General features: G+C 46.0%; 1 protein-coding gene across 3 annotated transcripts in view; it reads left to right on the top strand.

The window, feature by feature from the left end:
• Positions 1–25479, top strand: part of ASAP1 (ArfGAP with SH3 domain, ankyrin repeat and PH domain 1) — a 346739-nt gene that overhangs the window by 62166 nt on the left and 259094 nt on the right. For 2 of the 3 annotated variants that reach the window (XM_078441687.2, XM_078441686.2), the window contains exon 3: positions 11843–11969. The exons of the other annotated variant lie outside the window; for it this stretch is intronic. In XM_078441687.2, the coding sequence (XP_078297813.1) occupies positions 11843–11969 (127 nt within the window). The remainder of the gene's footprint in view (positions 1–11842; positions 11970–25479) is intronic. 3 annotated transcript variants of the gene reach the window in all.

Genomic DNA, 25479 nt, shown 5'->3' with positions numbered 1-25479 from the left:
TCCGTTGAACAGGAGGAGAGTAACAGCTCCGTCGTAGAGTTTGCTGCGAGCTTTGAACAAAATCATGGCTGTAAATTGTCTTGTACATAGGAGATACTGAATGGTAGCCGTTATAGCTGTTACTCTTTTTCTTAATTTTTTTCTTTTTATGTGAGTATCGTTGACACACAATGCTATACTAGATTCAGGTCTACAACAACAGTGACCCAACTTCTCTGCACACTATGCTGTGCTCACAGGTACAGCCTCCATCCACCACCACACAATATTATTGTGTTATATGGTTCTCCATTATTAATGGAGAATTAGATGTACCTTCCTCCTCCATCAGCATAGTGATGATTTTTTAAATTGAGATAATTCCCATAACGTAAAACCTACCAGTCATTTCGATTGTGTTCACAGAGTTGTAGAACTATCACCCCGATATAATTCTACTCCCTAAAGGGAACCCTGTATCAGTTGGCAGCCAGTCCTTCCTCCCCTCCCCCAGGCCGTCAGCCACGAGCTTTCTGTGTCAATCGATTTGCGAATTCTGGACAGTTTATGTAAACTGAGTCGTAATTTGTGGCCTTTTGTGTTTTTACTACCACAATGTGTTTTCAGGTTCCACCCGTGTTGTAGCACATATGAGTACTTTATTCCTTTTTGGTGACTGAATAATATTCTATTATATGGATATACCACATTTTATTTATCCATTCATGGACATTTGGGTTGTTTCCATTACTACGAATAATACTCCTATGAGCATTTGTGTACAAGTCTTTGTATGGATGTGTTGGATGTATCTTCATGTCTTTTGAATAAACACGTATGAGTAATGAGTAACACTGTGTTTAACCTTTTGAGTAACTACTGGATTGTTTTCCAAAGCTGCTACATCATTTTACATTCCCACTAGGAATGTATGAGGTTCCAGATTCTCCACACCCTCTCCAACACTTGCTACTTTACATCTTTTTCATTATAGCCATGCTAGTCGGAGTGGTAACTCATTGTGGTTTTTGATTTGCATTACCCTAATAACTCATAATATGGAACATCTGTTCATGTGCTTGGATCTTTTTTGGAGAAATGTCTATTCAAGCCCTTTGCCTATTTTAAAAATTAGTCATTTGTCTTTTTATTGTTGAATTGTAAGAGGTGACATATTTTGGATACTAGACCCATAGCAGGTACATGATTTGCAAGTATTTTCTCCCATTTGGCTGTGTGTATCCTCTAACTTACTCTTTTATAACTATCCTCTGAGGTGGATATTGTCACTCCCATTTTATAGACAGGAAACTGAGGCTCTGAGGCAGTGAATCACTTGTCCAAGGCAACACATCTTCTAACTCTGAAGATGGTACTAGAATCCAGGAAAAGATTAGTCAGGACTCTTCTAGTTTTATTGGTAGAAACCCATCTCAGACCAGCTTCTGTTAAAACGGAAGTGTAGTTGCTGACATACCTGGGAACTTGGAGGGCTGGACTGGCATCAGGCATGGTATAGATTAGGCAGGTCTGGTGATTCAAATGATGTCATCAGGACGCTCGCGCGCGCGCTCTCTCTCTCTCTCTCTCTCTCTCTCTGTCCTTCCCTCCCTCCATCTCTTGCTGTCCTTTGGCTAGCCTCATTCTTGAGCAAGCTCTCTCCTGTGTGGCAAAGATGGTCACAAGTAGCAGAAGGCTTACTAAGTCCTTTGAGCTAGAGCTCCTAGAGAGAAGGCAGGCCGCTCTTTACCCCAGCACCCGTATCAGCCCTTCATAAAGCTCCCCGATTGGCCTTGCTGGAGTTGATTGCCTATTGATGGGAACGCCCGTTAGTGCTGCTTTCCGGAGTCTGGCATACTCTGATTGGACAGCCGGGGCCCCGCCCTCTGGTTGAGCAGGCGGAGACCTGTGATTGACAATCTCTGGAGAATCACGTGGAGCCGGGGAGGGGGTAGTTCCTAAAAGAAGGGGCTATGTAGGGCGGACGGAGAATACAGCCCATGTCCTACAGGGTCTGTCTGAACTGTTAAATTCAGGATGCTGAAATTAGTTGGGGGTAAATGAAAGTTAATTCCCAAAGGCAGATACGAAGGAAAAAATCAGTTTGCTCATAAAATAAAAATGAAAGACACTGAAAATAATCATCTTCAGATCCAATCAACAGTGCGTTCTCCGCTGTCCGCTTAAACATAGCAATTTTATAAAGTAGTTTGTATGAGAACCTCTAAATCTCTACGGCCAGAGCAGTGAGACAAATGTTTCAAAAAATAGAAAGTAAAATAAAAAGCAGGGAACAGAAGCTAGATGTGTCTGTCAGAAGGTTTGCTAGCAATTGCAGAGGTTTTTTGGTTTTTGTGTGTGTTTTTTTTAAATTAGAGCCCCTAGTGTGATGTGGAATGTTCACATTTGAGAAAGATGTTAACCAAATAGCATATGCTAAGAAGAAAGCTCTGCGGTGGGTAGGCAATTTTCCTTTTTCAAATAGAGCGATGCCCTACATTTGACATAATTAGGAAAAAATTCTGTTATAATACAGCTCATTGTCATGCGGGTTTACATTCCTTGCAGGTGAAATCGTACTTTTGAAAACCAACGATTGGATACTGTGATAGATTCCCATAATATAGGATGCCTCTAACAGGGGCCCCCAACCCAGAACTGATGACCTCCAGAGTGTTCTTGGCTTTGTAAGGGGATCTTGAGGCAGAGGCCGGAAGCCTAAGCCTCGTGCTGTTTGTGGTTGGTTGTAACCCCAAACAAAAAGGGATTCATCACATCAGAGGCCGTTATTGTCCTAAGACCTGAGAACTTCTGCCCCAGGCTCCTAGTTTTAACTACAAGGAAAAGGAGGCCAAAGGAAGTGGAATCATCTGGAAAAGGAGCGGGCCACCCTGGCATTCTGTGTTCCTTCTCAGTGCCAAAGTCATACATAGCTGTCATTCATCAACGTTTTCTTCTTGAGGATGATTGGCAGCTTTAAAAAGAGTCCATAGAAATAGGTCTAACCAGGGGCGCCTGGGTGGCTTAGTCAGTTAAGTGTCCGAGCTCGGCTCAGGTCTGATCTCACCGTTCGTGGGTTCAAGCCCCGTGTCAGGCTCTGTGCTCGGAGCCTGGAGCCTGCTTTGGATTCTGTGTCTCCCTCTCTCTCTGCCCTTCCCCCACTTGCACTGTCTCTCAAAAATTAATAAACGTTAAAAAAAAATTTTTTTTTAAATAGGTCTAACTGGGCTTTGGGAAAATCAGAGAGATAGCCATACATGAAATGATGTTTTTGAACTTTATATTCATAGGTCACATATTTGAAATACATATTTATTTCTGTTGGAATTCTTTGAACATTTCATCAGTTGCACTGAAAACTTGTGCCTGTGCCTTAGTATGAGGACAGGGGCTGTCTTGTCTATCTTCCTGGCTCCCAGAGTCTAGCATAGGAACTGCTTAGGATACAAGTAATGATTTTTGTAGCTAACATTTATTGATCATTTTCTATATGCCAGGCACTGTGCTAAGCATCTCGAATGGATTCTCTCATTTGGACCTCCCAACAACCTTAGGAGAGAAAGATCTTCTCATGATCCTCCTTTTAAAAAAAAAAAAATTTTTTTTAATGTTTATTTACTTTTGAGACAGAGACAGAGTGTGAGTGGGGGAGGGGCAGAGAGAAAGGGAGACACAGAATCCAAAGCAGGCTCCAGGCTCTGAGCCGACAGCACAGAGCTGGACGTGGGGCTCGAACCCAGGAACCGTGAGATCATGACCTGAGCTGAAGTCAGACACTTAATGACTGAGCCACCCAGGTGCCCCTGATCCTCCTTTCAAAGGTAAAGAAATTGACATTAAGTGATTTGTCTCAGGTTAACAGTCCCTGTGACGTGGCAGAGCTGGGACTTGAACTCCGGAAATCTGAATCCACGTCACTTACTGTTAACCATCGGAAAGGCTATACTTCTGTTTAGTAACTGTGGGATAGAACTGAACTGATGGGCTCCAACAGAATATCTCTGCATCCACTGGGGAATGTCTTAAGGGACTCAGGACACGGTGGTCTCATCTCTGAAAATGCCCAAGGGGGAAAGGATGTGTCAATCAGAGCAGAAATTGATTTGGTCAAAGCAGAAGTTTCATCTACGCTCTGCAGGGTCTGCAGGGCTGCTGGAGGAGAGGGTTGTTTAAAAAAAAAACACTCCCCAGTGTTGTCACAAAACATCCCTCTCCTCATTTCTCATGACTTCTTACCTCTTATAAAGGGTCTCTTGAGGAAGGGAGGATAGGATGGGAGGAGGTAGAAGGTCCATCCAGTGATCCTGATTGCCCATGAGCTCCCCAGTTTACCTGGCTTTGGAGAGAAGAAAGAGACAAGAAAATAAAAACAGAAGGAGTACCACTCTGGTCCCACCATGCACTCACAATCTTCTTGCTCAGAATTAGGGGTATCAGTTAACTGATCTTGTGCTAGATTTTATACAGTTACAGTGTTGAAATAGTAGGCGAATGTCTATACGTGTTCCTTGACACTGTGATGCAGAGGCCAGCAGAATCGGTTCTTACACGGGGGCTTCATCTATTTTTCCAAAGACACGGTCTTTAAACCCTTCTTTGAAATGTAACTGGAAAAGGGGGAGGAGTAGGGAATGCCTTGGGAACCAAGATACCTGGGATCTGGCCCTGGTTCCCCACAAATCTTCCAGGGAACTGGCTCTGATAGTTTGTGATGAGGTTCAGTGATGTGGGCGACTCCGAGAACCAGGATTCCTCCTTCCAGTTCTCCTCTCCCGATTCCTCTGACACCCTTTCTCCTGTAAATTCTCATTCGTTCATTCATTCACTCATTTATTCTTTTCTTCATCTATTCAATGAGTATCTCTCAAGCATCTGGGGCTCTGGAACTGTATCAATGAATGGAAAACCTCCTGCTCTCAAGGAGCTCATGGTCTAGTTGGAGAAATACAAATATTTGAAAGATGGTGCCATGGAAAAGGGTCGTAAGAGAGGCATGTTCTCAGCCTTGAGAGAGCACAGAAGTGGACATGAGTGTGATGAAGTCTAAACAGAAAACAAAACACATTCGTCAAAAGAGAGAAAGAACAAAAAGAAAGAAAGAAAGAAAGAAAGAAAGAAAGAAAGAAAGAAAGAAAGAAACCTGGATGTTCTGTAAGTTCTTCTCATTTTTCAGTCTCATGTTTCTTATTCAGAAATAAACTAAGAGTTAAAAATCTCTGACTCCTGTAGACCACAAGTTTTTAGGAACCCCATATAACAATACAATTTTTCTCCACTGGAGGTTGTTTTGCTCATATTAGAAATGATGTAGTCCAGGGAAGCCTGGGTGGCTCAGGTCGGTTAAGCATCTGACTTTGGCTCAGGTCATAATGTCTCGGTTCGTGAGTTCGAGCCCTGCATCAGGCTCTGTGTTGACAACTCAGAGCCTGGAGCCTGCTTTGGATTCTGTGTCTCTCTCACTCTGTGCCCCTCCCCTGCTCATGCTCTCTCTCTCTCAAAAAGAAAGAGAAAAAGAAAGAAAGAAAGAAAGAAAGAAAGAAAGAAAGAAAGAGAAAAGAAAAAAAGAAAGAAAGAGAGAGAAATGATGTAGTCCGTAGAAGGGAGCCAGTTCAATCCCAGACACATTTATTGGGGGCCCCAGGGGACCTGTACCGGGCAGTGCCTTCTGTGGGGGGGGAAGTCTGCAGGGTTTATGTTTCTGTTGGCTGTGAACAGTAGTTCTCCACTGATTGACCCTCGACCTCGAGCAGCTTGTGCCCATGGGGGAGTTCTCTCATGGTAGCTCACTAGGCTACACGGGAAATTGCAGGAGACGGTGCTCGTAAAATGCCGAGCCTGAGCCTCCAGGAACCTCAGGGATGTCGGTGAAGACACAGAAAAGGATAGATTCAGTCTCCCAGCGCCCTCAGGGATTGACAGGCTGAGAATTTTGTAGTGCAAGAAAGTCAGTAGGAAGATCTGAGTTCCGAGCTGAGCCCTGCCACTTGTCACTGGGGAGATGCTCAGTGTCTCCACGTGTAGCAAGTCTGAAGTCCCTGCGCACAGAGCCAGCATCCACCCCCGTTGCTTATCCAGAGTGAGAAAGGCTATGTTGCAGACATCCACAGGAAGATTAGCCTCGGCTGCAGAAATGGGCAAGGGGAGTGCCCTCCAGACCAGCTCAAAGCTTGCGTTTGAGTTGGTTTGTGATGAGTTCCCCAGGAAAAAAAAAAAAAGATAACCACGTATGGGAGAGAAAATTATCCTGGGGCTGTGGACGCACGTTCTTGGATGAGCTTGTGATGCAAGGTGGCCAATTACATGGACTGTGAAGTCAGGCTGGTCAGTCTTGCTCCACCACTTGCCAAGGTGACCTCAGGTTTCCCCCTTGTATAAAATGGGGGAGAATACAAGTACCTGCTTTACATGGTCGCTGTTGTTTGGCGAGGTCACGCCTGCAATGACTCAGAATAGTGCAGGGCATATAATAAGCACAGCCATTGTTAGTGGATACTATTATCGTTTCACAGGACAGACAGAAATATATTCCCGGGTTCATGTAGTTGATACTCGTACCATGAGTCTTCAGGTTCCAGCGCTCTGCCTGATTTTCTTCTCTCCATCAGAAGGAACAGTCAGGAAACAGGGAGGTAGAGAGAGTAGATTTTGTCTCCACGTAAACCATGTTCTTTCTCCTCTTGACTTTCTGAGAACGCTCGAGTGGTTTACTTGGAGTATTTAAATTAAGTACATTTGGGACTAGAATAGGCTTTTTATTTTTTTCATTGCATGAAATTGCATGAATGCACTTGGGAAGCACTCATACAAGACACATGACAAAAGCAGTCTTTATTTAGCTTAGGGAGAATACGGCAACATGAGCCTAGCAGTAAAACACATGAAATGAAATGCATCCCTCCCTCCCTGTGCCCCCCTCCCCTCATTCCACAGTGCTTTCCTCTCTTCTGGCACTTCATTAAGATGATAGAAAACGAATTCATAAGTTATCAGGTAAAATAAGGAAATAAGAATCCGTTCTCGGTTGCCTGGACTGGGAAAAATAACAGTAGCACTATGCGAGCTACAGTCAAGGGACTGACTTTGCAGGCTGTGGCAAAAGCATTGCATTTAGTATGCCAGGCTCAGGAATATTAACTTGCAGTGAGATTTCGTTTGTGTCAGTTTCCATTATAATACTCCCACATCAGGGCTGTTATATGAATGAATTCAGATGCTGCATACATAACCAGTGGTACAGTGCCTGGCCCAGGATGGGAGTTCAGAAAGTGCTATTCTATACCTCGGTAGCCATAACTTTCTCTCCAGTAAATCTGGGATAATTATACTTACTTTATAAAGTTGTCATGAAGTTTAAAGGTAGGACACGTGGGTCCAAACTTCTAATTCCATTCACTTAGCAAAGTGTCTGGTACATAGCAAGTCTCCATTTTTTTTTTTTTTATTTTGGGGGAAGGAATGTCAGAATTTGTATCTCCAGATAAGGTTTTCAATATTCCCATATGATCTGAAAAGTATTGTCTACTATATTATCTAAGATAAGCACTGTCTGTTCATGAGCACTTTATGTGGCTTAGCTCACTGAATCCTCAGAGCACTAAAACATGAGTATTATCCCTGCTTCCCATCTTTCAGATGTGAAAAACTGAGACCCAGAGAAGTGAATGACTTCAATGAGGTCTTCTAGCTGCTACGTGGCAGAGATATGAGTCCACATCTTTCTTAGCTAGAACTCATGCTCCTGCAAAATAAATGCGCTCTTCTATCCTCTAGAAGTTGCCTTGCTTAGAATGTCCTTCTTTACAGGAACTATGTTCCATGAAAATGAAGCTTTTATTTTATGGCCCTAACTCATTTCTGATCCTGATTAGTATTCATTCTATTGGACTCTAGATCCTGTCTGTTTACTTCCAAAGTCCAAAACCATCACTAATGGATTTGACTTCACAAAGGACACTTACAAGAATAAGCTAGGTCTCTGAAGATGATTCTCAAATCTGAGATCTCATACTTTGGAATTGCTATGTGGCCTTCCCCCCACCTCCTTTTTCCTCCTCCAGGTGACTGACTAATTTAGAGATCTGAGTCCCGGAATGAAAAGAGATGTATTTTTAGTCATACTTCACATAAAAAGGGAGTTCAAAGGGAACTAACATTGGTTGATTATTCACTATGTGTCAACCACTTTATCCACATTCTCTCATTTTATTTCACCTAACAACCTGTAGTGTAGTTTTATTATTGTGCTAATTTTGCATTTGAGAAGACGAGGCGGATAACCAACAGAACAGAGATTCCAGCCTTGGTCCACGTAACACAGAGCATATTCTCTTCCTACACTGTTGCTCCTGTCCCATGAAGGCATTGGAAGCCTTTGATGAATGCTGTAAATTCCATCCCGTCGGGTTGGGATGTTGACTGGCACTCTCGATCAGAGCACTAACAGCTCCTCTTAGTTTCTGACGCTCAGGGAGCACCGCAAACTCCCCACCCCTACTCTCCCTTCCCTGGTATGTTGTTGGCCATCTTGCACATACACCCCCTTGGTTGTTAGTTGGCAGGCCGGAGTAAAGCCTGTACTTGGAAATAGAAGTCCGCCGGTTCCCTGATGACACTGGGGGCGATAATGCCATCGCTGTCCATGAAGATAGGCCACAGCTCTTCTTATTGCGTCTTTGCAAGGAGACAGAAAGCATGCTGCAAGGACCACTGTCTTACCCCAGTCAGCAGGGCTCAGAGTAAGAAACTGCATGAGGAGTGTGAACACGCCCTGATGGGGATGATGATAACGACAAAGACGACAAGTGCTTTACACAAAGCCGGGCATGCGTAAGTACACATATGCGTGTGTGTGTTTCCTGGCTCTGAAACAGGATGATGTGTATTTCCGAGCAGCTCCACACAAAGAAATCCAGCGTTTTAAGTTTTGCTTACATCCTTTTTGCTTTCAGATCTCCAGGAATGGTTTTCAAGGTATTCGAGAAAATGAGAGGTGCAGATGGCCTGCACTGGGACACGGTTTCAAATTTAAAGAGGATTATGGCCCATGAACCCCAGAAATGGTGGGTAGAGGTGTGAACCTTTGAAATTCTAATTGCAGACCAGTCTGAGGAGGTATATACTTACCGGGGCACAATATCTCATTGTTCACTATTCCTTTCCTGGCCAGAGGAGTTGGGGAGGAGGAGCCGTATAAACTAATGTGCAAGTAAAACCAAGACAACTGATGGTAGCATTTTGAGCTCTCCTGTGAATTCAGTCACGAAAGAAATCCCTGGCTGTTTGCCATCGCAGTTAGCTTAGCTTCTTGTAATAAACTTTATTCGTTCCATTGTCAGGCCAAGGGTATACACAGACTCAGCTCCAGCTGGGAGGGATCTGTGTGATCATTGTGGCACCCTCACCCCTTTATTTTACAGGTGATGGCACTGAGGCCCAAGGTGACAGTATCAGTTATTAGGAGAGAAAGCTCAGGAACCCAGGGCTCTGGGAACTGAGGCAATTATTGACTGACTCTCGGTCTTTTAATAACAACTCGTGTTTATCAAGTGTTCGTATACGTCACACATTTAGAATGGAAGGAGCAACCCAGCCCAGAGGAAGCAACAGGCATTAGGTCACTTGCAATACAGAGGAGAATAGAATAAATGCAAAGTCAAAGTCAAAACTGACTTCCAGCCTCGAGGAAGACCTTCTTGGAGTGAATGGAAATCTTAGTGTTGGGTTTTCTACTCAACTGGTCTGTGGGGTAGCAGAGGTTTGTAAAGTTTATTTATTTCGAGAGAGACAGAGACAGTGCAAGTGGGGAAGGGGCAGAGAGACAGGGAGAGCGACAGTCCCAGGCAGGCCCCGCATTGTCAGCACAGAGCCTGACACGGGGCTCGAACTCACGAAACTGTGAGATGCTCGAACTCACGAAACTGTGAGATCATGACCTGAGCCAAAACTAAGCTTCGGATGCTTAACGGATTCCCACCCAGGCACCCTCTCATCTATTATTATTTAACAGCCTCATGGAGTAAAAATTGGTTCATCTTCATGTGAGGCAACTAAAGGCCTAGATCCCATAGCCAACAGGGTATCTCTGGAACTCAGCCTCTCTTCTCTTTCCTTTTCTGCCCAAGATGTCACCGTGTCACAGAGGCCTTCTCTCATCATTCCTTATACCCTGGCGCCTCCATCACTTTATTGTATATGCACTCCACTCCTATCACGTATTTGTTGGTTGTCTGTTTCCCTACCAGAAGGTAAGCTCATGAGAGCAGGGACACTGTCATTACCGAATCTCCAGGACATGTAGTAGGCCATTAGTAACTATTTGCTGACAGTGGGGTGATGCCCTGGCATATGACACTAGGCTACTTCTCTGTGCCAGGACCAATGCTAGATAAGGTCTCTGCCTTGGGCACGCCATTGTAGTTGTGGGTAAGGACCAGGGACCACTTAACCATACAAGATGGCAGAAACCCAGTCTTAGGGGAGGCCACAGGGCCAACCTTCCGCCCTAAGGGGGCGCATTTGGAGATGACTTTCTAAGGCGGTTCCTGTTGAGTCCAAGTACAGGAACCGATCCGTGGGAAGCTTCCCAAGGGCCTGGCTTTCTTCTTTTCTTTTTTTTTTTAAACCAATTTTATCCGCAATCAGTGGTGAGAAATTAAATGGATTCTTTGGCCTAAGTAGATTGAGCTAGTTAAAATAGCCATCTGCCGGGACCAGGGAATGAGCAATCTGTTGGTGCTTTCTCCGCTGAAATTTGGCATCTGCTGAGCGTTGTACGCCATTTGCACCTCCGGAAATGCCTTTTGCACTCCTGACCCTCATGTGTCCTGCGGGTTAAAAAAAAAAAAATTATAGTGCAAATGGAAGATTAGAAAATTGTACAAAAGCAAAAATCCTTTCATTTGTCTTAGCATTTTAGCAACCCAAGCAAACCGCACAGAACTCGCCTTCCAACGGCGGGGAGCACCCTGCACGGAGACCTTGGGCGGGAGCCCAGCGAGAGCGCGGTTGCAAGCCGGGGCGCCGGGCGGCTCCTCGCTCCGGGCCCCGGGGGCCGACCCTGCGCCCGCACCCTTTTCGCTCGGCCTGCGGCCCTCGCAGCAGGAGGCGGCTCTCGCGGCCTCGCTTCCTGCACCCACTCGGGACTAAAAAAGAACGCGCGCAACTTTTTTTGGTCCCTCTTCTCGCAGAACGCTGGCGTAACGAGCTTGCTGAAGTAACCGCTCCGGGGGCGGCGCCGGGGAGCGGGCTTCCGGAGCCCCGCAAGCCCCGCGGCCCCCCACCCTGGCGCCCGCATCGGAACGCGGCCCGGGAGGCGGCGCGCCGGCGGGGGCGGGGACGGAGGCGGAGACGGCGCGCGGGTGGAGGCGGGGCGCGGGCGGCCGGGGGCGGGGCGGGGGGGGCGGTGGCGCGTGCGCAGAGCACTTCCTTGTTTGTCCCCGTGACTGTAGCGGGAGCGCCGCCTGCCCGCCGCCCGCCAGCCCGCCCGCCCGCGGGAGTGTGCGCTCAGTCAGTCGGTGTGCTCGCCGCCGCCTGTCAGAGCGTCTCAGGAGGCAGCGCCGGCCGGCCCGAGCCCCCTCGTAGCGCCGCGCCCCCTCCCCCGCCGCCGGCATGAGCACAGGGAGGCGGGTCCCAGAGAGCCCTCAGCCTCGCGCGCGGCTCGGAGTTTGAAGGGCCCCGCGCCGAGCGCCGCCGCCGCCGCCCGCTCTTTTTCCCGCCGCCGCCGCCGGGGACGGGAGCCGCGCCAGGCCGGGCGCCGGGTGGCGGGCTGCGCGGGGCGTTCATGAGCCGCCGGGCGGCCCGCGGCCCCGGGAGCCTGCGCCGTGACTCACTCCCCGCCCCCGCTTGTGTCTCGCCCCCCCGGCAGGATGCCGGACCAGATCTCCGTCTCCGAGTTCATCGCCGAGACCACCGAGGACTACAACTCGCCCACCACGTCCAGCTTCACCACGCGGCTGCACAACTGCAGGAACACCGTCACGCTGCTGGAGGAGGTAGGTCGAGGCCGGCGCGCTCCACCGGGGACCCCGGCCCGCCGGCCGGGAAGCCTCGGCTGCCCCCGCTCGCGGTCGGATCGGTTTGATTTCTGAGCAGGGAGGAAGGGGATGTTGGGGGCCGGGGCAGCCACACCCCCTCCGGAACCCCCCCACCCCCACTCCAGGTGAAGAGGGGAGTTAAAGATGTGCAGCCCCCTGCCCCATTTTTCGGGGCGCCCACCCCTCGGGGCTGAAGATGGGAGGGGGCTGAAGGTGGGGAGAGGACTGAGCGAGCTCCTGACACCTCTAGAAAAAAGAAGAGGGAAGTCCTCTCCCTGTCTTGGATCCTTCATGGGTGCCATACAGTCTGCTAGGCGCTTTCCACATCCTTCTGACCCTGTCTTAACCCGCGAAGTGGGTGGTGTCAGGCAAGAGGGCAGAGGGAGGCCAAGCAACGTGGCCAAGGTCACCAGCAAGGGACTGGGAGATGGTCAGTGGATGCCCCTGTCCAGGGCACGGCTCAGCCAGGCAGGCTTAGCTGCACAGGCAAGGGCCGGTGGAAAAACCCCAAAGGAATGAGGGGAAACTCAGGCTGAGATTGCCTCCACCCCAGGATTCCAACCCATTCAATCTCCTAAACCCTGGGTGGAAAGAGAGATCTGTGCAGACAGGTCCCCACCGGGCTCCCTTCACCCGAGGGTTTGGTTTTGCCAAGGCTGCTGCGCCAGCAGGACTTGGCCCGCAGGGCACTCATAAGCTGTGAAGGGAGACCTGAGGCTGCCGGGAAGAGCTGGCCAGAACAGGAGAAAGGGGGGCCCCGAGACTGCAGAAGAACAGCTCAGCTTATCTAGACCCTCCAGGGAGGCATTGTGGGTGTCCTGGGCAGGGCCAAGGACAGAGCCATTTCCTTTAAAATTGAAGTGAATGAGTGATAGGGCACAGTGGGTAGGTAGGGAGGAACCCGCAAGCCCAAGAGCCGCAGAAGCCTCTGAACCTCAATAAAAATAGGACATTTGTCCTGGAACTCTGCACCATCTGCAAGTGTCATAAAGCACCACTCCCCTCCAACCAGCCAAGCCTATTTCAACAGGAAAAGACAGCATTGGGGGAACCTAGGAAGGCAGATCGTTTTCCTGGGTGGATTATCTTGTGGTTGGTTTATTTGAGGTTTGGGGAACTCTCTGATATAAGCTTACCACAGCCAGCCCTTCTGTCATATTTAGAAGCTTGGGCTAATGTGGGCAAACTGCTCTTGTACAGGCTTTGCTACTTTGAAAAGGTTTGCTACTTTGAAAAGGCCAGGTTAAGTACAGAACTGGCGCTCTGAAGCACAAGGTCCTAAATTTTAGAAGGAAAGAGATTTCTTTCCGTGCTGGGTCCTCTCGTGCCTGCCTGGTGCAGTGAGTTAGTCTGAACGTTTGATGCCAGTCAAGGATGCTTCTAGAGTTCCCTGCGAAGTGAATGTTGGGTCATTGAACTGAATTTTGAAATTTATTGGGAGAAATAATACCACCTACCTAAGTTTGTTTGAAAGCTAGACAGAGGTAAATGGATTTTACTTTTTTTTTTTTTTTTTTTTTGGCGTTGTGACTTGTCAGCAGTCTGTTGCAGTAGCCTGATGTTTAGTGTCTCGGAATAAACGGAGTTGCAGGGCATTCAACCCCATGATGGGTCTGTCCTTCATTTAATTGTGATAAATTGGAACATGCTGATACAGGGGCATTTTGCATCCTTTATGCCTTCTGAAGGATGGGACATCGATCAGACTGAGTGGTTATTTTCCTTCTAGATAAATTTTTCAGTGTCTTCTAATAGAGCAGTGCGTTATTTTAAGTTTCCATTTCTGCACATTCAGATAGCGTTACTGTATTCTGTTTGTGTGGGGTGTGATAAGGGAAGTAGTTGACAATGCTGTTTGGGGGACAGCTGTCAATGCTGCTGACAATGCTGTACCCATGTATGTTGCAGCAATAGGAGAGGATAGGGTTAATGTGAATTATATGCAGCTGCTCTTGATGTTAGTGTGAGGTAAGGTAACTATGTTTAAAAGTGAATACAACAAACACTTTTTTTTTTTTTTTTTAAATGAATACTGTTCTGCAAGGTCAGGTAGAGAAATAGATCTAATCATAATACAAATGCGGTCACCATGAATTTCAGAAGGAATCCGAATCAGGCTAGAAGTTCAAAAGTGTCACGTGAGAGTACGCTGGTAATACCCACGTTCTCAAAAATATGACAGTAAATGTTTCAGTCAGAATGCCACAATCGTTTTGTAATTCTTTTGCCGAACTTCACTATGGTGCTGGTCAAGAAGTCATTGCCCCCATCTGCGTCTTTTAACTCTTGAATCACATGTCATGAAGTGGGACTCATGAGGAACTGCCGTTTGCATAAATGTGAAATACACCTGGTATTAGTTTCTTACTGATAAGCAGCACAGTTGAATTTTTATTTTTTTCCCTAAGTTTGCATATAAGGAAGGGGCACATTATTGCAAATGTCTTTAAAGGATCAGAATTCAATTCTTAAAAAATATGGGGCATAAGGCTATTACTCTGAAAATGTTAGAGAAAGTTTTGGGGGCAAACCACAAAATCTTGTTGACGTATGCTTCAAAGTGAGATAGTTGGAAACTTTAAGAGTGCTGTTTGTGTGCCTTTGTGGTTATTCTTAGGAATAGGACTTTTGGGTACTTTTTTGGTGATGTGGAAACTTAGGAATAGAATTCATTTGGGCAGTTTGGAATTCTTTGTAAAAAATGTTCTAGTTCTAGTTATTAAATGCCTTCCTGTTTATTTACAAACTTTTTTTTTTTTTTTTTTTTTTTGCTCTTTAGGTTCCTAATCAACCTACAGAAGTCTCAACTAAAAAACTATAGCTCCTTAAGCTTGGAACCCTAAATTAACCCACATTCCCCCTTTTGGTATGTCCTGTTGGCAAAGCCTGTGCTGGGCTTTGCAGATATTGGTGCTTTTATTTAAATCTCTCTGTGATGAGCCCTCTAGGAAATGGATCAGAAATGTGTAGTGAAAAGAGGCGAAGAGTTTGCTCCCTCACCATTTGGGGGGCAAAGGGTCCCACTTGACCTTGGGAGTTAACGGAACACAATGCTTGTCTGCCTTTGGGAGGCAGGCATGGATTAGCTGCCTGGGTTTCATCCTGATGTCTGAGTGTTTTCCAGGCAAAAAGACAGTGTTTTGCTTATTCAGCAGAGCACAGTGACGTGTGCCATTTTACTCGTGACCATTTGGAAATTATGAGTAAATTACTAGGAGAAGACAGTTTTGCTGAGAAAGGAAGGGAAGCCGGCATTCCAGGACCACTGTGGGGGGAGACGCTCTCCATTTAAAGGCTTAGACTGGTCAATACTTAGTGCTTGGTGAAAGGGAGATTCGACATGATAAATGAAGGTCCTCTTGGTTATTTAATATTGGGGCAGCACTTTATCTTTTGTGATGATGGAGGGGACATGTTCTGCCCATTTATTGAACTTTTGAGCCTCATTTGTGTCTTATGGAAGAGGGACACTTGTGTCCCATTTTACAGAGAAGAAAATTAAGGCCTAGAGAGATGAAGTGATTTGTCCCCACGGTCAGATGGCTAGTAAGTAAATAGAGTTAGGAAGTCCTTAAACAATTATGACATAAGATAGATGTTCTAAATATCTGCAAAGATATAGTTCGTTGGCTTTGTAGAGAATGTACGAGGCTTCACTTTCATTGTACCTTCTGATTTTGATCTTCTGAAACTGAGGTGCCTAAGTTCCTAAGTGGCTTAGTTTTTTTTCATGTTCACATTCCAGGGAGTTCTTAATAGTAATACTTAAATACATTACCTTTTTTTTTTTTTTTCCCTGTGCTTTTAGAGACTTGGGTATGGTTTTTCAGATTCAGATGTGGCAACTTATTTGGGCGTAGTCTGGGAATAGCATTCACTCAAAGCATTTCTGGGGAGCACAAATCATTTTGCTCAGTCTAGCTGAGATATTGGAATTGTCTGGATTGTGTTATGGAGAAACTTATGGTCTTTGCGAAAGAGGTAAATAAGGTTGTCATTCTTAATCGAGTAGGAGGGGGCAGTTCACAGGTGGGGGAAATGATATAGGATGTTCACCCCAGCAATGCAAGCTGAATCACTCAAATTACCATCCATTCAGTACACAGATTGTCCGGTGCCCAGCAGTGTGTTAGGCCCTAGGGATACTAAGGTGATCATCCCTGCCCTCATGAAGTGCATAGTCTAAAAGTTTTCTTATGGGGCCTGACAAATGTGGGTCTTGCACTAGAAGTTAGCTTGTTTTAACACACGAGATGTGTTTAGTTCTTTCGGAAGCCACAGAAATGTTTGAATGAAGAAATGAGTGGTGTGGAATGTAGATCCATTATCCAAGCTTCTTCCATAATGACTATAGTTACCAGTTATTAGCGTTCCTACTATGTGGGAACCCCATGCATACGATTACTTAATGCTTACATGTGCCCTGCTGTTATCATTGACCCCATCTTCCAACAGTGACTCTTTTGCCCAAGGGCACACACACAGTAAGTAGTGGATTTGGGCACGAATCCTGCTTCTGTAGCACCCCCTCGCGTGCTAGTCAGATGTCATCTGTGTGTGTTTCTTTGCTCTCCAAGAAAGTTTTGGTTTTTTATCCATGTTCATTTGGGCATCATCTGCTTTGTGGATGACGAGAGGTCATTAGTCTTTGATAAATGCTTTTAGGTCCTCCAGTGTTATCCGTGGGGTCTCACACATAGGGCCTCTGTGGCCAGGGCTTGAAGTCTGACCTTACTCATCAGCTCCAAGTGCTAGAATGAAGTTGCTTTACTTCTCTTAAATTTTGAAAGCCGATAAACTTAGCATCAAGTGTTAGTTTATACAGCAGCTGCTAAAGTTGGTTGTGGTCTTTTTTTTTTAATTTTTTTTTTAATGTTTGTTTATTTTTGAGACAGAGACAGAGCATGAGCAGGGGAGGAGCAGAGAGGAAGGGAGACACAGAATCTGAGGCAGGCTCCAGGCTCTGAGCTGTCGGCACAGAGCCCGATGAGGGGCTTGAACTCACAAGCTGTGAGATCATGACTTGAGCCGAAGTCGGACGCTTAACCAACTGAGCCACCCACGTGCCCCAAGTTGGTTGTGGTCTTAAAGAAAGGTAAATCTCAGGCAGGGCTTAGATAAAATCAGGGTTGGTCCTGTGCATTGATTGAGGTTAAAAAAAATATATGTGGGGGCGCCTGGGTGGCTTAGTCGGTTAAGCGTCCGACTTCAGCTCAGGTCACGATCTCATGGTCCGTGAGTTCGAGCCCCGCGTCGGGCTCTGGGCTGATGTCCCAGAGCCTGGAGCCTGCTTCCGATTCTGTTTCCCTCTCTCTCTGCCCCTCCCCCATTCATGCTGTGTCTCTCTCTGTCTCAAAAATAAATAAAAACATTAAAAAAAAAATTTAAAAAAATATATATGTGTATGTATATAATATATATTTGTATGATTTATATAAATATTATACATACATATATGTACATACATATATAATATGTATAATACATATATTATATGCTTTTTTTGTCTCTGACCGCTCGAGGATAAAACCACAAAAACTGAGTTAATCTTCTCTTGATGTTGCTATCTTACACAAAATTCCGGGCTCTGTGGTCCACCTTTTGATCCTGTTCAGGGGTACTGAGGGTGAGTTTTCTCTGGACATAGCAGCAAAGGTCAGTGAGCAAGGAATACATTTATTTTGTGGCAGAAGCCAAGAGAGCCCCAAACTTGCTTTATGTACCAGAACTCGTGCTTTTTCTAAAATAAGGCTCAAACTGTTAGCCACATGTTCCAAACTAATGCTGTTTGCCTTTCATGTACATCTTTAGAGTTTAAACACATTTCCCATGTGTACTGTCTACTAAAACCCCTTTGTGGTAGCATCCTTATTCTTTTACATATGAGTAAAGTAAGGCTCAGTGAGGTAAGTTACTTGACCAAAGTGACGCTTGTAGTAATCGATAGACTTGGGCTCTGAATGCAGGATCACTGCCTTTGTTTCTTCTGTACTTCGCTGTCTTTTGTGCCTCTTGTTTGCTGGTTGGTTTGTTTTGTTTTTTGTCTTTCAGAGCCCATAAAAAAGACATCTACCGATTTTTATTCCCACTTGATAGCTAGTGCCAGAGATAAAAGGGTTTGGGGTAGAGAAGAAAAAAGGGAAAGACCGTTCCTTTTCTCTGTTCTTCAAAGATCTCTTGTTGGATCTCTCTGGAAATCTCTGCCATTTGTAGTTAGAGATGGGGCTACCCGTAGCACCCCCCTGACTCAGCAGAAGCGGAAAGGAACCGGTGGCTTCCAGCTTCCCCTGGAATACTTGGTCTGCATCTGTTGACTACCTTGTCTTTGCCTGCAAGCAGCCCACAGCTCCAGCCAAAGACCTGCTGCCCTTGGTTGGGGTTGCTGTAGGAGTCTGGCCGCCTGCCCCTGGCTTCTTGGTCATCCGTAGCCCTGCCTGTTTGCTGGGTGCTGCGAAACACTAGACCTCAGAGCGTCATGGAGCTTGGAGCAAGTCCAGTCTGGGACTTCCCAGCCTAGGACCCTGATCTCCGAGGGGCCCAGGAAAGTGGTGATGGGAGTCTAATAATCACTTGGCAGTTTTTCAGAAAAATTAATAGACGCCTTAATAACGTGGTTCAGCCTACCTCTCGTGCCAACTGTCTTTTTTTTTTTTTTTTAATTTTTCTATCTTAACCACTTTTTATTTTAATTTTTTCTTTTTAACGTTTATTTATTTTGAGACAGAGACAGAGCATGAACGGGGGAGGGGCAGAGAGAGGGAGACACAGAACCGGAAGCAGGCTCCAGGCTCTGAGCCATCAGCCCAGAGCTCGATGCGGGGCTTGAACTCACGGAACGTGAGATCGTGACCTGAGCCGAAGTCGGTCACCCAACCGACTGAGCCACTCAGGCGCCCCTTAACCACTTTTTTTTAAGTTCATTTATTTAGATGGGGGAGGGAGGGTCAGAGAGAGGGAGACAGAGAATTCCAAGCAGGCTCTGTGTTGTCAGTGCTGAGCTCGACGCAGGTCTCAGACCCACGGACCCTAAGATCATGACCTGAGCAGAAATCAAGAGTCAGATCCTCAAATGACTAAGCCACCTGGGTGCCCCAACTATCTTTGATTTGGGCTGAAATATATCAGCTCAGTGGTGTGGCACTGATTATCTTCTGCTGACCAGTGCTTGGATTGCTTGTTAGAGATTCCTAATATTGCGAAGCAAAATATGATCTCATTCCTGTGATTGGCTTGCTAGAAGAACCTTCGAGTTTTGTAGCCCCATTGGAGAAAGCTCATGAGGGATGAGGACCCACTTAGGCCTAGTTTAGTCCCGCTGTGGAGACTGAAGCCTAAAATGGGAAGAAATTGAGCAGAGATTTGAATTCAGATCTCCCACCTTCCAGCCCGGGCCCTTTGCAGTGTGCTTTCCAAAAGGGCTATGGAAGCTGTTTGTGCATGGTGGTGGCTCTGTCTCTAGACCTTGCTTCCAGGTCAGAGGAGTGGAGAGTAAACCTGAATTTAGAAACCTGGTCTTGCTAGCCAGTCTGCTGGTGTAAATTTTGGTCTCACAAGATACACTGTAAGGCCACAGCAGCCCTCCCTGATGCTGGGTTAAGCAACTTTCATCAGAAGCTTTTTGGTCCTGGATGTTCCAGCATTATCCAGACTTTTGTCTTTATGTCTGTGAGTCAGGGGAGCCGCCAGAGAGGTGGTTTCCATTTATGTAACGTAGTCATTTGGTGACTAGAGCCAGACCTTGGCCTTAGCCATTCCCACATGAGTAAGTGATGTAGTGGAGACCACTTTGCATCTGAGCCTCCGTTTCCTCATTTGATGAATAAATGGCGTTGTTTTGAGTGTTCAAGGACAAGTCACTCCTTACGTGACTGCATTACTGGTAATATATGGCCTGATGGATGTCAGGGTCTGACCATTTAGTCAGTCTTCTGTAGGGCAGGGAGGAAGGAGGTGAGAGGCATATCTTGCTAGGGAGGTGGGCAGAGTTCTCTCCACTCTGCACCAGTGGCATCCCTTGGGTTCCCTTACCTGGGTTCCTTGCAGCCCTGTTCTCTTACAGTCCGTGTCCAGCAGGCTCCTGAACCTTACGGTGTCTTAGTTTCCTCCTGGGGAACAGTACCTACCTCTCAGTGAGTCTGTGTGAGCACTCATTGAGTGCTCAGAACAGGGCCTGCCACGATAAGTGCTCTAGAAATAATTGTTCTTATCATCCTCCTGCTGTTGCAGGTTATTATTGTTGGATTAGACCCTTGAATGTGTAGCTGAGAGGACAATATGTGGTCGACCCATTTCAGGAGGGTGGGCAAAGAGGTCAGACGGCAGGGCCAGCCGTGTGCCTTCCGGGACCTGGGTGGTGGAAGTGTAGATGAGGCCAGAAGGAGGACTGGGGCAGCACCAGCACTGTGACTATTGGGGATCATGGTCAAAGCCAGTTTGACCTGAAACAGACTGACAGCTCAGTTTTCCTCTGTCCTCTGCTCTTGGTGGTGCTTGTCTGAAGGGAACCACTAACCGGTGTTGCCTTCTCTGACCCAGGCCCGCCCCATGGGCTCTGCTGGTGCAGACACCCCATCTGTGCTCCCTTTGTCACTGCTGGTTCTATTCCCCACCCCCCACCCCCCAACCGTGTCCCTCCATTGGTGCACCTAAGCGATGACCATGCTGCCCCCTTTGATCTGGGCTGGGACTCTGGGGTAATGAGCCACTTTCTCTGTTATACAGTAAAGCAAGTATTTGATTTTGGTCATTTGTGGGGAGGTGCTGGGGGAAGCATTTATGCTTTGGCCCTGGTGGCAGCTCTGTTGTGTGCTTTACTGATTACAGCCCGAAGCACGGAGACCACAAGGAATTCTATTTTGGTTTGGAGGCAGGCGCCTTAAAGTGAAAAGGACTTAGCCTCAAATTTACATTTCTGTGTGTCTCATAACTTCTTTTCAGTGTCAGTAAAATGAGTTTTAATTATTTGTGGGGCAGGGGTTTGGTCAGTCCTGGAGGCACTTGACCCCACTTGGTCTTCATGGAATCTGAGAGTTCCAGTAGGCTCTTCCAGCCCAGAGCACATTCTGAGCAACGCTGTGTCGTGGTGCAGTTTGTGGTCACTTACGTAAGAACTGAATTTTAATGCTGGGGCTATGGTGTAATTTTCCCCAGAGAACTGGAATATATGTCCCCTTGATAAGAGCGCCCAATGTAGCTACCCAGAAACTGGAAAAACAAAACCAGAACCTCATGCACCAGTGAGGTGAAGCCCAAAAGACGATTGCATTTTGGCACCAACTAGTAAAGAAAGCAGAGGTGGCTAAGTCAAACTAGCTCGTCCCTTTCGCTGCCACATGTGCTCTGGGTGGGTAAGAGTATAAGCTCTTCCAAGCCCTTTTATTATTAATACAACCTGGATACCTTGTGTTTCCATAGCATTGTGCTCAGGGGCGAGGGCAAGGATGGCCGTGTCCCCAGTGCCCAGCATAGCACCTGACCTGATGACTGTATTATGAAATCAACTTGACAGAGTTGGAAAAGGGCTTTAGAGACCATCTGGTTCAATTCCTCTTTTCTGTGGATGATGAAGTTAGACTCTTTTGTTGTAAGTGACAGATTCCACCTCCCCCCAACAAAACAAAATACGGCTAGTTCAAGCAAAATGAGGATTTGCTTTAAGGACTCATAGGGCTGTTTCCTGGACATGAGGGGCAAGAATGGTAGGCAGTGTGGATATTTTCTTCGGGACAAATGGCAGAGGACAGCAGCCCTGGCCCTACCTGCTCCCTCCCTCTAGTGCCTCCCACCCCCCTGTCAGCTGAGTCATCGTGCCTGATTCACGTGTCTGCGAGGAAGGATTGGATTGGCCCAGCTTGGGTCAGGACACCAACACTAGTCCTGTCGGCTTTGGCTAGGTTGCTGGGGTTACCTGATGGGTGGGCCTGAGCCCTGGCCTTCGGCAAGGACCCGGTGTGACGCTGATCCTCAGAGAAGGGAAGAAGGTCTGTATACCCAGACCACACATCAAAGTCTGGACTAGGGTCCGGATCTTTTAGCCCCACATCTTCATCCTTTATTGGCGTGAGAGCAAAATGGAGACCACGGTACCTCACAGGGTTATGGAGAGAACCAGTGGGGAAGGTAAGGCAGCTACATGCCTGGCACCCAGTGGCACTTGGAAGATGTTTACTTCTCTGCCCTTCCCTCTGCAAGTCTCACCTCCCCTTGACCCTTCTGCAGTGTATTCATTCGGGACATTTTGCAGGGCTGTGGTCAGAGTACTGTGCTGCCTAGTTGTAGCTTTCCTGATGTGGTCAAGAAAGACCAACATTCCACCCAGGGTGTGGGCAGAGAAGAAACACCCCATTGCTGGTTAAATCCACAGTGATGACATGGGTGCTCAAAAAATAATCCTCCATAGATACCCAGGATGGATGTAAGACCGCAGGGCAGCTAGGTTCTGTTGGGGAAACTTTCTGGTTTGATTGGCCTGCTCCCGGCATTAAGTAACAGAATTGCATAAAGGTCTGATGCGGCTGACAGCTTTCCTTCCATTAAGTGGCTTCTTCCCTGACCAGTTACACACAAGATAAAATTTGAGCATCTGCATTGTTTTGAAATGTGGGGAGTCTTCCTTTATGTTTCATTAATCTTTTTTTTTTTTATGAAGCCCGTTTCCTTTTCTTTGTAATGTTTATTCACATTAATAGCACTTACATAAAATTAGATACTCCTTATTTCCACAAAGTGCAAATCAAAATAAGCGTTCACTGCTGGCCCAGCAGCTGCTGTTGCTTTAATAATGGTAATATTTTTCATAGCAGAGCAAGTGAACGCACTGCCTCCCAGTAAACAAAATGGTGCCAAGTCAGATAACGCTGGTACCCTCCCAAGGTGTCTGCATTTTGTGTTTAAGAGTTTGAACAAATTCAGAATCTGCGAACACTACATTTGAAGCAGCTTCTCAGTGCTCAGTGCTGTGCTGGACACCATACACGCATCACCTTGCTCCGTTTCATCCTTGCACTAACTCTGCGGGCGTGGGTGCTGTTGCCCCATTTTACAGTTGATGAGCTGAGCTTAGAAAGGAGTCAGCCCAATCCGGGCTCTTTCTGCCTCCAACTCATCCTTAAGAAAAATGCTTTCTGTTGTGAATGGAATGCTAATGAGCTAGAACCGTCAGGAAATAGGCGTCAGCTGAAGCAGGAGATATTTAGGTTAGAGTTGAGTAAGAACTTCCTGACATGGTAAATACCAACTGGATGGCCACGGAAATAGAATTTTTTCCCGGAAACTGATTTTAGGACAATCTCGTCGTTGATTGGCTAATGAACTAAGTTTTGTACTTCGGTTCATACATGTTTTTACTTTTAGTACATTGTAAGTACCTTGGGGCCAGGGATCCCCTGCCCCCCCCCCCCCTTTTTAACTTAGTTGGTACTCAGAAATTTGACTAAAGTAAGATTATATTAAAACCATTCAATTTATAATAGTTGAGGGCAGATCTGGTGAAGATTTTCCAAATGCTGCTGCCTACCTCTGTACTTTAGTTGTATGCCTACTGATTGCATAGAGCAATTGGAAAAACCCTCCATTACCAGATTTCCTGAAGGTTGTGCCACGTATTTATGGCACATCTGGATGCTGAGCCGAATTCGTGGTCTGTCATTTTTGGTGTCTGCAACCTTCAGTCTTTCACTGGGTTAGTGATTTCAGTAAGAGATTGCTCTCACTTTCTGAGTCTCAGCTCTATACTGGGTACCTTACATGCATTCTTTTTAACCTTCATGTTGTCCAACTGGTGCCTGATGGAGCAAGGAAACAAACCTAAGTCTGTAGGTCTCTATAGCTCTCACCTTCTGTCTGCCAGCCAACCTCACTTTGTTGTGATTCAGCTGCGAAGTGCGAGGGAATGGCATTGGGTCAGGTTGGCATTTACTTTCTTCGTGGAAACACACACAAACAAGACCCGCTTCTGCTAGTGGAAAAGGAAAGCATTTTCCACTCCGTATTGGTTTCCTTTGAGTGGGAGGTGTTTAAATTTAGATAATTTATATCCCTCCTAGGGGGCAGCCAATTCATGATGTGGTATCAGAGGGATTAATGAGAGAATTGGTATTTTCAAAAAGAGTTGACCTCTCTGATTTTTCTTTATGAGCGGCAAGTAGTGAATCATGATTTAATGAGCAATTGTGCTTTGGGTTTACTCTCCAGTATTTTTGTACTCTTAACGATTTTCCAAATGCTTTCTTTTGTATTGTCTCATTTCATCTACGCAACACTTTGTTAGGCAACAAAACCCCCTTTTCCTCATTTGTGACATGTGAAAACTAAGGCCCAAAAAGTTAAAATGATTTGTCAGTGGTCACAAGACTGAAAAAGCATCCTGAGGCTGAGGTCAGTTACCAGCCTCGTGTTTCTGAAGGAGACAGACTTACATAGTAAGAGATGTTTTGTTAAGTAATTTTTAACTTAATACCTTTTGAATAAAAACCATATATTTTATTATTTGCATTGTTAGATTATTAGATCCCCCCTGAGTGCACACACACACATGTCTTTTGTACTTCTTTTTTTTTCCTTTAGTAGCTCAGTCCTTCAAGTAGATTTTTACTTTGTTTCTGTTTTAGTTTGTTTTTTACTTTTACACCTGTACAGAAGTAGGGAGGCTGGTGGGAACCTCCACATAACTGTCTTCGTAGCTGTTATCTGTTTCACCATGATCTGTTCTTGGTCAGTGTTTTCATCTCCACCCCCACCCCCGAATTGTTAAATTAGTCCTAGATACGTTTTATTTGTAAGTATCCTGAAAGATAAGGGGTAGGAGGCTGAGGGGGAGAACCACATTACCATTATCACATCTGCAAAACAGATAATTTTCTCAAGAGCATTAAATATTCAGTATTCAAAGTGACTCCCCCCCCCCCCCCCCCCCGCTTTTAAATAGTTTGGTCAAATCAAGATCCAAATGAAATGTATACGTTGAAATTGGTGTATATTTAAAATTTCTTTTAATCTGTGAGTAACCCCTCTTTTTTTTCCCTTGCAATGTTCTGTTACAGAAATGAGTTGTTTGTCCTGTAGAGCTTCCTGTAGTCTGGATAATGTTGATTGTATCTCTGTCGTGTCATCTAACATGTGCTACAATCTATTGTTGACATACTTCTGTTGCTAATAGTTTTATCATAGTGAAGAATAAAAGGAATGCATTCCCTTTGTAGAAAACTAGGGAAAGCATACAAGTTTAAAAGTCGCCTGTAACCTCATCACCTAGATTTGGCCGCTGCTATCATTTCGCTGTATCCAGCTAATTTTCATTGAACACGTCATGAGCATTTTCCTGTGTCATTGAAGAGTCTTCAGTAACACTTGCTAAGGCATGTCATTGTATTAATGCTGTTTCCCTCCTTCCCTTAAGTTGCCCCAAATGAGGAGTTTGTGTGTTTTAAACGGTTGGCTCAGCAGTTGCCTCAAAGAGGACCCGCTGTTG

Source organism: Panthera onca, chromosome F2, assembly GCF_046562875.1.
Source record: "Panthera onca isolate mPanOnc1 chromosome F2, mPanOnc1 haplotype 2, whole genome shotgun sequence".
Classification (NCBI taxonomy): Eukaryota; Metazoa; Chordata; class Mammalia; order Carnivora; family Felidae; genus Panthera; species Panthera onca.
Note: the sequence above shows the minus strand (reverse complement) of the source record. Positions and strands in the feature narration are given on the sequence as shown.